Here is a 12,527-nt window from a genome sequence, read left to right as displayed (position 1 = left end):
AGCTCATAGCGCGGCACTCGGTGCCGCGCTATGAGCTTGTATATCTGCTATTTTTGAATAGCCAAAGACATCTAAAGTGACACAGATGCGTTCCAGGTATCAATGGGTTAACAGCCAAACTCCGGCGCTGTTGAACCGATAGGTGTGAAACTGTTCATGCACACTCCCGGTATGCCAAGGAGGAACCTAGATTCTCTGCCATTTCACGTTTTCTTCAAAACACACGTTTTGCTACTACTCCCACAAATTCTGTCCAAACCTCACACAAATCGGTACATATTATCTCTGCAGTCGTGTGAGATAAAGATGTCAGATTTCGCAGGTTCCATTCCAATTGGCTAGGACTGCCTTCCAAACTTTGCGGGCCCTGGGGTAGGCAAACATGGCCTGGCGAGGATCACTTTTCTAGTTTATAACAGCTTTACATCGCTTCGTAGCTCAACTGATACAAAACACATTTCTAAAAACACACTGTAAGAAAGTATTTAATGAAGCCAGGGCAGGACATACCTCTATTGTGATGACGTAGCGCTCAGCCAATAGCAGCAGTCTCTCGATGATTACCAGCTTTGTGGATCTAAAGACAACACACAAACTACAGTCTCTAACATTATGTCATTTAGAAAAGACTAAAAGAAAGGTTCGACATGATGGTCTTAACACAGCGGTTCTCAACCTTTCCTGGGTCAGTTCAGGGCCCACTTGAAAATCTCAAAAAGCGGCCCACCCATCTGACCACTTAACACGGCGTGTTAAGTGCAATTTAGAGCATGTATATGATCAATCAATTGATCGTGTTCCGGCTTGGATCAATGGAACTAACGTAGTATACTTTAAATTTCACAATGTCACAATAAATATCACAGTGACTTTTTTTAAAGGTGATAAAAAAGAAAACATACCATGAATGTTTTTATTTATTGTATTAACCTCTTCAATCCGGTTATAAGCATCTGTGTCACTGTCATTTTACATGTTGCAATATAAATTATACAGCAACATACGTTTTTCAGAAAACTGTTAGGATTTAGAGGGCATTTTTAGAATCCGTCTAAGGTCTAAATGGACTGTTATATTATCATTCAAATCTTAGTGCTTTGCCAATTATTTGGGGGACCACTTGCAATATCCTCACGTCTTGCCACTGGGCCCCGGGCCCACAGGTTGAGATCCACTGGTCTTAACACACTTTTTCAATGGTTCCCAAATGTGGTTTTACTCTGGAACCTCACGTCTGTGTTGACAATATAAAAACCGGGAAAGTATCTGTGTCACTTTAGATTTTAGCTAACTTTGGCTATAAGAAAAATAGCAGATCTACAAGCTCACAGCGCGTCACTTCGTGCCGCGCTGCGAGCTTGTACATCTGCTATTTTTGAACATTTTTTAAAAATCTTGAAAAGTGTGGGAACTAACTGATTTAGAAGGCCTCATGTCTTAATGGGTTAACCCACTCAATCCGGGAAAGCATCCCTGTCATTTTAGATTTGAGTCCTTTTTTTATACTTTGGCAATTCAAAAATAGCAGATCTACAAGCTCACAAGCTTGTAGATCTGCTACTTTTGAAAAAGAATCTTGAAAATGCGTGCAACTCTTTGAATATAGGCTATATATTTTTTTTTAAAGCGAACATTTTTAACTCAGATCTTTGCTCCTGATTCAAAGATTTGCACAAATTTTCACTACAAAAAATAAATTGCAAATCTACAAGCTCATAGCGCAGCACTCGGTGCCACTCTATGAGCTTGTATATCTATTTTTGAATAGCCAAAGTATAAAATAATGGTTATATAGGCTATAGCTAAAAATCTAAAATGACACAGATGCGTTCCCGGATTGGATTGGACGGGTTAACAAACAATTTCTCTCACAACGTTTTGTAAACACTTTCACCCATCTTGAGGCCCACATGCTGAGCTGAGTATGTACTTTATTGCTCCCTCCCCTCCCCGCCCACACAGCTCCCCTACTGCGTACCTAGATGGAGATTGGACAGAAGTAGCCACCGTTGGCATGGCAGTGGCTGTCAGCATCTTGGTCGCCCTAGTAACAGCATGAGTCAAGGTAGGCCCACCCAGGGCAGAGCTGGCCGCCTGAGGAGAAGAGAAGAAAATAAATAACTTCAAAGTGATATGAAGGCATTTAAGGGACTTAAAAGGCATCGTAGAACTTTGCTCTGTGTTTGCCTAACAAAACAATATATACTTTTTTTTGTTACCCATTATTTTCCTCTATACCAGCCACTGGAGTAGTGTGTGGGTGGCGTCTCTCTGTATTTTGGTGTTTTTACTGTTTGTTTTGGTAGCCCTCAAATGATCTCAAATGAAAATAGTCAGTGTAAATATTAAGGAAGGACCAGCACAGGGAGTAGTGGCTGGTGTTAAGGTTAAGGTTAACGGAAGGTAATCTAAAGAGAGTACTGTTCCCTACAATGTTCATTAGAATATATCGTTGCTGTCTGGCAGAAACCTCCTATCTCAATGTTCTAACTGTGTTTTTTTTAGCTTGTCGATCTGCTACTTTAGCTGTTTTTGAATTTGAATCATGAAAGGTAACAGTTTTGGATCATATGAGGTTTCCACCCGACAGAGACGAAATAACGTTGGCACTTAGTAAACAATATACTATCCAACTAAATGTAAAGGCAGCATGAGAGCCCGGTCACCCTGGGACCAGGCTACGTCACTTGATGTATGCAGCAACTCACCTCTAGTCTTTTATAACAATCAGCAATGAACTTCTTGTGCAAGGACACAGAATCCTGCAAGGACATGAAGTCAACACAGTCATACACAGGAGTATAGCCACTGCCTGTTCAAAAACCATACAGCTCAGACTATTATATGCATGGGTTCAGTGCAGTGTTGATTTTGACAGCAAATTCAGTGTCGATTTCGTCGACTAAAACTATGACGAAAAATGTTCGTCGACTACCTTTTTACACTGACGAAAACTAAATAATAAAATAAAAACTAGACTAAAATGTTATGGTGGGACTAGTGTAGAAGAGATCCAGTAGAACTAAAAGACAAGTCATTTTATGTTTGGTTGCGCTCTGAAAACAGCAGATGTACAAGCTCACAACGCGTCGCGCTGTAACGGGTTGCGAGCTTGTAGATCGGATATTTTCAGCATGCAACCAAGTGTAAAATCAGCCATTATGACGCCATCAAGGCACCGCCAATATACATTTTAGTCGACTAAATCAACTGTAGATTTAGTCGACTAAAATCTTATGATATATAGTCCACTAAAACTAGACAAAAACTAAAATATTTCAGGTGACTAAAATATGACTATAACTAAATGGAACTTTATTCAAAAGACTATGACTAAAACTAAATCAAAATTTGTTGTCAAAATCAACACTGATTCAGTCAGTCTTTTGAAAACAATCCCGCTTTCGTTTTAGTCACATTTTAAGTCATCTGAAATGTTTTAGTTGAATAATTATTTAATTTAATTAAGTTTTTAGTTGACTGACTTGAAATCTACATTTGATTTGGTCTACAAAAATGTAACAGGTTTAGTTAAAGTGTAATGCATTGTTTTAAATGATTCGCATTTAATGTGCATTCTTCTTTTTTTAGTACATTTGAGGACAGTGTAACTCGTTCAACTAGTCAATCAATCTTTTAATTTACAAACTAAGATGAGCAACTCTGGGTCATTCACTTCTCTCATCAGTACAGGTCAGTGGTGGTGTCTTTGTAGTGGTGGCATTGTATTTCAGGTTAAGCATAAACACACCAGCTTACCTGATAAAATAACTTTATCTTGTGTGCTTAACCTTTGAATGAAATCCAGAACGACTTGTCTTAGTTCTACTGGATCTCTTCTCCACTAGTCCCTCCCTAACATTTTAGTCTAGTTTGTATTTGCTGGCGAAATCGTCAACATATCTAGTCATAGCTTTAGTCATCATAGCTTAGTTTTTATTTAGTTTTTGTCAGTGAAAAAAGGTAGTCGACAAGCATGTAATGTCACAATTTTAGTCTACGGAATAAACACTGGTTCACTGCAGACCCACACACATATTCAAGAGCTTTCTTACTGTCTTACTGATACACATTAACCCATTAAGACCTGGAACGCATCAGTGTCACTTTAGATTTCTTTGGCTATTCAAAAATAGCAGATCTACTAGCTCATAGCGCGGCTATGAGCTAGTAGATCTGCTATTTTTGAAAAATCATGATTTTTTTTTTTGATTTTTTTCCAAAAACTGTTATGATTTAGATTTTCTTTAACTGATTCACTGCCAATCACGTAGATCTACGCAAACCTATTTAAAGCCGCCACGTGCCAGTCGCGTAGATCTACGTGAACTAAAAAAATTATAATAATTCCAATTTGACCCAAAGAACAAGGAGATATGATTTTTCGAAGATCTAGACTCCTATCCACTTCCTTGTTAACTTAAAACTTAAAAATTCTGTATCTCGGCTCCTGAGTACTTTTTTTTTTTCAATGAAAAATCTCTGGCACTGGCTAAAAAGATATGAAAATACCTCTGGCAGTTAATGGGTTAAGAATCGCCTCAGGTCTTAAAGGGTTAAAACACTTGTGTACAATAACACACACATGAGTAGTACACACCGGCACATACCAAACGCATGACAATAGGTAAACCGTTGACTCATGGGTGCACATTAATGCATCCATGCACACGTACACACACACACACACACACACACACACACACACACACAGGCTGACCTTCTTCATCTTGGGGTTGAGGTTGGTGTAGCTATAAGTGATAATGAGCAGGATGGCCTCGTTGGCTATTTCTTCGTCTGGGGTCTCCATGGCGATGCGCCAGATGAAGTCCATGCCCGCCAGGTCCAGACGCTCCACACACTGAAACACCAACAGTGACACGTTTTGTTTACATTCGATGCACTCGGTGTGTTTCAGCACTGATCTCAGGCACAAAGTATGGTAGTATGGTAACACTTTACTTGAAGGGATATTCCACTTTCAAAACATGTTTGGGGTCTTTTAACGTCTCCTCAGATTTTTGAGAACACCTCAGACAGTCGTTGTTATGCATAATTATAAACATTTTTAACGAGAATTATGAGGCGCATGAAGTGCATAATACACATAAATAAGTGTGTAAAATGCATGCTTATAATGCATTCTGACCAGCACTTATAATACTTCATAAACCAATGTTATGTATAATTATTACGATTTATAACCAGTGGTGGAAAAAGTACTCAAATTCTTTACTTAAGTAAAAGTACCAATACTGCAATATAAAAATACTTTGTTACAAGTAAAAGTCCAGAATTCAAAATTTACTTGAGTAAAAGTACAAAAGTATTGGCATCAAAATGTACTTAAAGTATCAAAAGTAAAAGTACTAAATATTTGAAAATAGCAGATCTACAAGCTCACAACGCGTCGCGCTGCGACGCGTTGTGAGCTTGTAGATCGGCTATTTTCAAATAGACTATGTATAAAATAGGGCTAAAGTGGTTAATGTATGTTTTATAATGTAATAATTTATATCTGAAAAGTAACTAGTAACTAAAGTTTTCGAATAATTGTAGTGGAGTAAAAGTACAATATTTGCCTCTGAGATGTAGTGGAGTAGAAGTAAAAGTATTGGAAATTGGAAATACTCAAGTAAAGTACAAATACCTAAACATTTTACTTAAGTACAGTACTTAAGTAAATGTACTTAGTTACTTTACACCACTGTTTATAACAAGTGTATTATAATGCATAATAAACGCTACCTTTAAGTAAAATACTTTATTGAATAAATTATGAAAACAGTTTATATATTTAAAAAAAACTGACCAACTGAGTTCCTTGTCGTTTCAGCCGATGGTCACACAGGTTGACATTCTCAAAGAAGGTCTTGAACAGATTGAACCCTGAGAGAAAGACAGAAAAACAACCCACAATAATTTAACTGCTGTCACAATCACAAGGAGGCTAAATCTTGCAACATAGTCCGAAAAAAATTAAAATATTTTCTGTCTTCGGCAGGTCAACGAGAACAAAATTATTTCATCACGGTGTTAACGAAAATGTGATTTAATGTTTTTAGGGAGCGTTATACAAATGGATAGATGACATTTGGGACACACTTTGAGCTGTGTTTTGGAGTTTATAAGCAGATTTTTTTACATCCTTTTTCTGTTGTTAATCTCGGTCTACGATTTATTTCAATTAAAGTTTCTTTTTTGTTTTTTCTTTTCGTCTTCATTCACCATTAAGGAATATTTTACGGAAATGCTCTGTCTTCAAGACATCACAGGGTCAGAAAATGATAGAAATATATATTTTTTTCCCCAATTCCCAATTCTGTCACATTGGAGGTTCATGAAAACCGCGGAGAACTGTGGTAAAAAAAAAAAACACTGTTCCAGCACTACACACAGTGGGAGGGTCTAACGTTCACAACTCGCAGCGAGTATAATAAAACACCTTTTGTCCTCAGAGAACTTTGTTCGTTTTGGCAACCCCCCCGCCGAAACCGAAAAAGAAATGAGACTTCATTTGGAGTACGCTGCCAGCTTAATTCGCTCGCTGAAGAGGATTGCCCTTGACTTACTGAGTGTTTATTTTTAATTAATTGCATTTGCGCAGCGTCTTAGGTCTGAATTAGCACTTTATTGATGTAATGAATGAAATGAATGAATACAAGCAGTACTGTCGGTCGCTAGGACGAGAATTGAGAAGGACTGTGTTAAAGAATTAAGATCTGAACCGCGGTGTTCCAAGTAGTTTATGGTCCCTGCCCTTCCCCGGGTGGAAAACTTGTATGTCCAAAACCGTTCCTTTATCATGATGACCTTAAAAAAAAACATTTAAACAGCCGATCTACAAGCTCACAACACGGCGCCACGCGTTCCTGAGCTTGTAGATATTTAAATATGGAGATATAAAAAGGTTTCTACCCGACGGCGACGTTATGCAAAATGACCCTGTGACAACATCTCAGCTGGGTCCCTCGACACACCAGTTGAGAAACACAGCTCTAGTTCAGTGGTTCTTAAAGTGGGGTCCGGGGACCCCCAGGGGCCCTTGAGAGCTATTTTGGAACATTTATGACTACAGCTCTATAGTGGATGTTCTCCTCACCGTTCATGGTGATCTCATAAGGCTCCAGCTTGAGGATCTTCTCCTTGAAGAGCTGCTGCTGGACGTCACTCTCCAGGTCGTGCTGTCCTTTGGTGAACCACTCGAAACACAGCTGAACACAACCAGAAAGAACCACATTTCTGTGTTGTATCCCACTGACTCACCCTGCCAGTGAGGAACCCCCACCGGGAGGACATAAAACCCGGACCCCTGGCGTAGCGGTCTGGGCATCAGATTTGAAAACATTTCAAATTTTCTTTTCCAAAAGGTTTTCCTAAAAGTATCTTTTCATTTCAGATCAGCTAGGCTGGATGATATGGACAAAGGCAAATATCACATTATAAATGTTTTCATCAAATACGTTGATATTGATATTGTGGCGGTAATATCATGTAGTGACAATAATATACATTTAATTCTTTATAAAAAAATAGTGAAAATTAGTGGTCTACAAGGTGACAACTAAGCTATTTTGGAAAATGTGTTTAAAGTATAAAATAAGGCTTATGTGATTAAAACCAGGAAGAGACAACACTTTTATCACGGTATTGCAATTTCCTAAATCCCAGACGACATCTAGCCTCATATAAATTCACTGTATATATCAATATAACAGTGATATATATTCCCCACCTCTCGGTCCAGTTCACAGACATCAGGTCCAGACACCAGGCACTCCCACAGCTCCTTGGCTCTGTTCCACACCAGGTACAGGCTGGCCTCCTGCAGGAAGAAGGCCAAGAACCGCAGGTGGCTGTCCAGATACTGCAACGCACAGTGGGAGACAAACCCACATACTTTAGTGGCAGTGATTCTCAACTTCAAGGACCCCCCCCCCAGTCTGATCAGAATCAGGTTTATTGTCACATCACAGGTTTACAAGTTAAAAAAGTGGGTGAAATTCGTTTTTGTACATCGTTCCCATCGCAACGTTAATTTCCATAGAAAGAAGAGGGGGGGGGAGAAGAAGAGGGGTGGGGGGCAAGTGGGAAGGAGATCAAAACAAGAGAACAACAGAAGGCCAGACAAGTTATCTACATATTATGCGTTAGACCAGTGGTTCAATGTCAAGGACCCCCAAATTAATATACATTTGGCCACGGACCCCCATCTGAAAAGAGTTTGGGCCAGGGAGCCCAAGAAGAGAAGATTTGTAAAAAAAATAAAATATACTACTATTACATTTTTTTCAAAAATGTTTGATATTTTTCAAAATAATTTTAAAATAGCAGATGTACAAGCGCGCAGCGCTGCACGACGTGAAGCACTGTGAGTTTGTAGATCTGCTATTTTTGAATATCCAACATATGAATGGATAAAGTGGTTAAAATGATTGTGATGCTATGTTAACTACTTTTGCTGGAGACCCCCTGGAACCCCCCCAAGGAGGTTTCTATGTCTATGGCAGTGATGCTCAACTTCAACTCCCCAGTCTGATATAGCCTGGGATATAGCCTGATTCACCATGTTCGGCAGATTATTTTTTCTCACTTTGCTTATCAGTCTGGCCAGCCTCCGATTTGACTCGTATTTCAATTACGTAGGCAAGCCAGGAAGTGACGCGAGTTTTACATTGGACAAAGCCGCGGGTCATTTTCACCCGTGCTGTGCACGGAGATAGGAGGCTTTCCAGACTGTATAGCGAAGCGAGTGAGAAATAGAAATCCGCCGAACGTAGCGAAGCAGTCTGGATCCCACGCTAAGTCTGATATGCATTAGGCAACATCTACATGAATAACTAAACGTACAGAGGGTGAGTGGAGAGATTGCATCCCAGATGTCCTGATGGATTTTGAATGGCTGTCAATGCTTTGGTAATTAAAACAAAATCGCGCTGAAAGTGATCCAGTCGATATTGTTCACGACTAATAGTTGTCGTTATAGTTGTGGTGGTGTGCCATCCGTTTGATTTAGAACGATTTTTGAAACAGCATATTTATAGTTATCGTCATCGCTTGGTGTGAATGGCCCTTAACCAGTCTTAAACTCCTGTCGTGTGTAGAGAACTGGACTAGAGCTACAACTGTGCACTTTTCCCGTCTACACCAAATCTCTTTCCCAAAAATAGCCTATATACAAGCTCACAATGCGTCGCATTGTGAGCTTGTAGATCGGCTATTTTTGGCTAATGTTGCCCCCCGGAATAAACTATGGATGCTGGGGTTTCAAGTGGTTTGGAAGACGTGGAACAAAAAGACAGACAAGAACAACACGGATGCAGACCTCCTGGTAGTTATATCTGCCGTCCACCAGGGTGGAGCCAGAGAGGCTGTTGTTCCCCGCAGCGGTCACAGCCAGTCGATGGCAGCACACCAGAGATCCAGTGATCAGCTTGACGATCTCAAAGTTCTTCTTCAGGTCCTGGATGATGCTCTGATGAGGGGGGGAGAGAGAGAGAGAGAGAGAGAGGGGGGGAAAGTATAGGGATGGCGATCGTTATTATCGTGATGAGAAAAAAAAAGGAAAACACACAGTAAATCATATTGCAGAGATTTGTATTCATGGTGAAATTGTCCCGTCATACTCTGGACACCAGTTGGCTCTGTACTTGGACCACTTTTTTTCTCCCCCGTCTACACCAGGCAAAAATATCAGATCTATTTTTGGCTAATGTTTCCGCCCTGAATACAGTATGTACGTAGGGGTGCAAGTGGTTTAAAAAAAAAAAAGAAGGTATTTAAAGGGGTAGTTCACCCAAAAAACTACTTTTTTTCTATCGATTAGTCACCCCATGGAGACTTGAATTCATGGATATTTTTTTGTTTTTGTCACACCTAAGCCAATAATTTGATGACCAGCGGACCGGTAGGCAGAGGTTCCGGTAAGAGACACAAAGGAGACTCTTTGTGTCTCCTACCAGAACCGCTGCCGGTCATCAAATTATTGGCTTAGGAATGCGACAAAAACTAAAGAATATCCATGAATTCAAGTCTCCATGGCTAATCGATAGGAAAAAAGTCATTTTGGGGGTAAACTATCCCTTTAAGAGTTTTAAGCATATTTGATTATTGCGATAATATCGTCGATCTTAATTATTTTGGGCACAATAATTGTGACATGAAGTCTTTTTATCGTACCCATCAGTTAGAGGAAAGGTTACCACGGCAACAGCAGGCTGACTGTGCCATATGCTGGTGTGTGTGTGTGTGTGTGTGTGTGTGTGTGTGTGTGTGTGTGTGTGTGTGTGTGTGTGTGTGTGTGTGTGTGTGTGTGTGTGTGTGTGTGTGTGTGTGTGTGTGTGTGTGTTTGTGTGTGTGTGTGTGTGTGTGTGTGTGCGCATGTGTGTGTGTGTGTCACCTTGTCCTGTTTCTGGTAGGTCTGCTTGATGAAGGAGCGTGTGATCTCATGCAGCTGACGTAGAGCAGGCACCACCCAGACGGCCTGAGGGCTGCTCTGCTGAGCAGAGGCCTGCACACACACACACACACACACACACACACACACACACACACGCACATAATACAAACTTATTATATGCACATATATCATCGCAGTCGGGCAGAAACCTTGTATATCTGTCTACTCCTTATGCGTTTTAGTCATTTAATGCCCTACTTCATCATACAAGAGTGTCGGCACAACAGTAGTTAAAACAGCAGATCTACAAGGTCACAACGCCTCGCGATACCAGGCGTTGTGACGTTGTAGATCGTCTAGAATCGTTTTATTTTATTAATAATAAAAAAGGAACAGTTTTGGACTATACAAGGTTTCCACCCGACAGCAACGATGTTGAGGTCCTCAGAATGCATCCCACACACCACACTAGGACACACTGGGGTCTGCGACAGTTTATGTCAGGTGTACTGACATGGATATTAGACAGATATAGTCTAATATCACTTATTAGTCAGATTGTTGGAGTCAGATGCCAATCTCAATTTTGGGTCCTAAATTTAAAAAATATATATGTATTTAACCAGTCATAAGTCATATCTCTATGAAATGTTCTAAAATAGCAGATCTATGTGTAGTGTCACAAACTTGTAGATCTGCACATTTTGAGATTTTTTTTTTTACGTTTGGTAAAATGTAATTAAAATAGGGACACATCGGCTGAATATTTGCCGATACCAGTGTCATCAAAAAAAGCTTACCATATCAATTAGTCAGGCTCTAATTGATATAGTTATTCATTCATTAATATGTTTTTTTGCTCGACTATCTCAGACCCACAATTTGTCTAGTTGGATTATCTTAAGAACCAGTAGCCATGGCTGGAGTGGAGCTTGACAAACAAGTCTTAAGGTCCTTACACACCGGCGAATATGCGAATATACGCAAAATTCGGACTCGTTCCGAATAATTAAAAGACGCTTTTTCGCTTCGCGAAACTGATGTGGACGCTTGCATTGACTTTATAAGGTTTAAAAAAAAAACGTATTTATTCGCATGAAGAATTCGCCCCGCTGTGTAAGGACCTTTAGTGTTGTCATAATACACTCTTTTCACATCATTTTGTACATTTAATCTCTTCCCACCGTTGGGTTTTCTAATTCAAAATGTCAACTCTATTTGCCAAACTCCAGACCTCCACGACACCCATCACGTTTGTATCTCCTGTAAACCTATCCACACTCTCTCATCAAAGCACCTCAATCAATCATTCCACAATTTAAATCGACCTTCCCTCATCAAAAGAGCAAAGATTAACAGATCCTCTGTGTAATCATTAGCACACGCCCAAAGCCTCTAAGTCAGGAAAGCAGAAGATTAACCCAAAGCTTCTCTTGGGAGAGAAAAAATTAAATAAAAAAAATCAACTGTGATATAATCACCCAGTGACCAATGAAACCCCCTTTGTGATCAAGCTCTCATCCAGGATTGGTTGGTTGACGTGAAGCAGCAGTGAGAGAATGGACGCTGATTGGTCAGTGATGTGTTTGAGACGGGGGGGGGGGGGGCTTTTCTTACTTTGGCCAATGTGTTGGCTTTCTTCTTGCCCCAAGTGCCAGTGAGAAATGAACTCTGAGTGTCGCTGTCCTCCTGAGGCTGAGTCTAGAAACATAAACTTCATTTGAGGGAGGAAGAGGCGTGTAGTATAGAGGTGTAGAAATCAGGGTTCCCACACATTTTTTACCAATGAATTTCCAAAACTTTTCAAAACTTTCTAGAACTCAATTTCCGCCTATATAACAATCATTCAGCACAATAATGAGTCTCTTACTCCTATTTGCAATGCCCAAAGACAGGCAGTGTAGCAAAAATAAAGCATAGAATATAATTCCATTCCAAATGTCGTGCCAAATTTACTACCCAACTACGCATCACGTTGTGAGCTTGTAGATCTGTTCTCTTGTCACGTCCGGTATAGACGAATCCACAGACGCGCTGCCTTGTAGGCAGCCATAGCTGCGGTGGCAACGCTCCGCACCGCAACAGCTACAGGCAGCGCGTCTGTGGATTCGTCTATACATTGGGCTGC

The 12,527-nt window shown here is 40.1% G+C and overlaps 1 protein-coding gene across 10 annotated transcripts in view; it reads right to left on the bottom strand.

Moving 5' to 3' along the window:
* usp24 (ubiquitin specific peptidase 24) overlaps positions 1-12,527 on the bottom strand; it is a 96,800-nt gene that overhangs the window by 51,345 nt on the left and 32,928 nt on the right. For 3 of the 10 annotated variants that reach the window (XM_080431445.1, XM_080431448.1, XM_080431451.1), the window contains 10 exons: positions 12,017-12,100; positions 10,400-10,510; positions 9,326-9,475; positions 7,736-7,867; positions 7,103-7,214; positions 5,813-5,889; positions 4,721-4,861; positions 2,709-2,762; positions 1,979-2,094; positions 511-595 (listed from right to left, as the gene is read on the bottom strand). In XM_080431445.1, the coding sequence (XP_080287571.1) occupies positions 511-595; positions 1,979-2,094; positions 2,709-2,762; positions 4,721-4,861; positions 5,813-5,889; positions 7,103-7,214; positions 7,736-7,867; positions 9,326-9,475; positions 10,400-10,510; positions 12,017-12,100 (1,062 nt within the window). The remainder of the gene's footprint in view (positions 1-510; positions 596-1,978; positions 2,095-2,708; positions 2,763-4,720; positions 4,862-5,812; positions 5,890-7,102; positions 7,215-7,735; positions 7,868-9,325; positions 9,476-10,399; positions 10,511-12,016; positions 12,101-12,527) is intronic. The other 7 variants (XM_080431449.1, XM_080431450.1, XM_080431452.1 and 4 more) reach the window with 4 other exon arrangements.

Source organism: Gymnoscopelus braueri (genome assembly GCF_963280865.1).
Source record: "Gymnoscopelus braueri genome assembly, chromosome: 6".
NCBI classification, from domain to species: domain Eukaryota; kingdom Metazoa; phylum Chordata; class Actinopteri; order Myctophiformes; family Myctophidae; genus Gymnoscopelus; species Gymnoscopelus braueri.
This window is presented reverse-complemented; position numbering and strand designations above follow the sequence as displayed.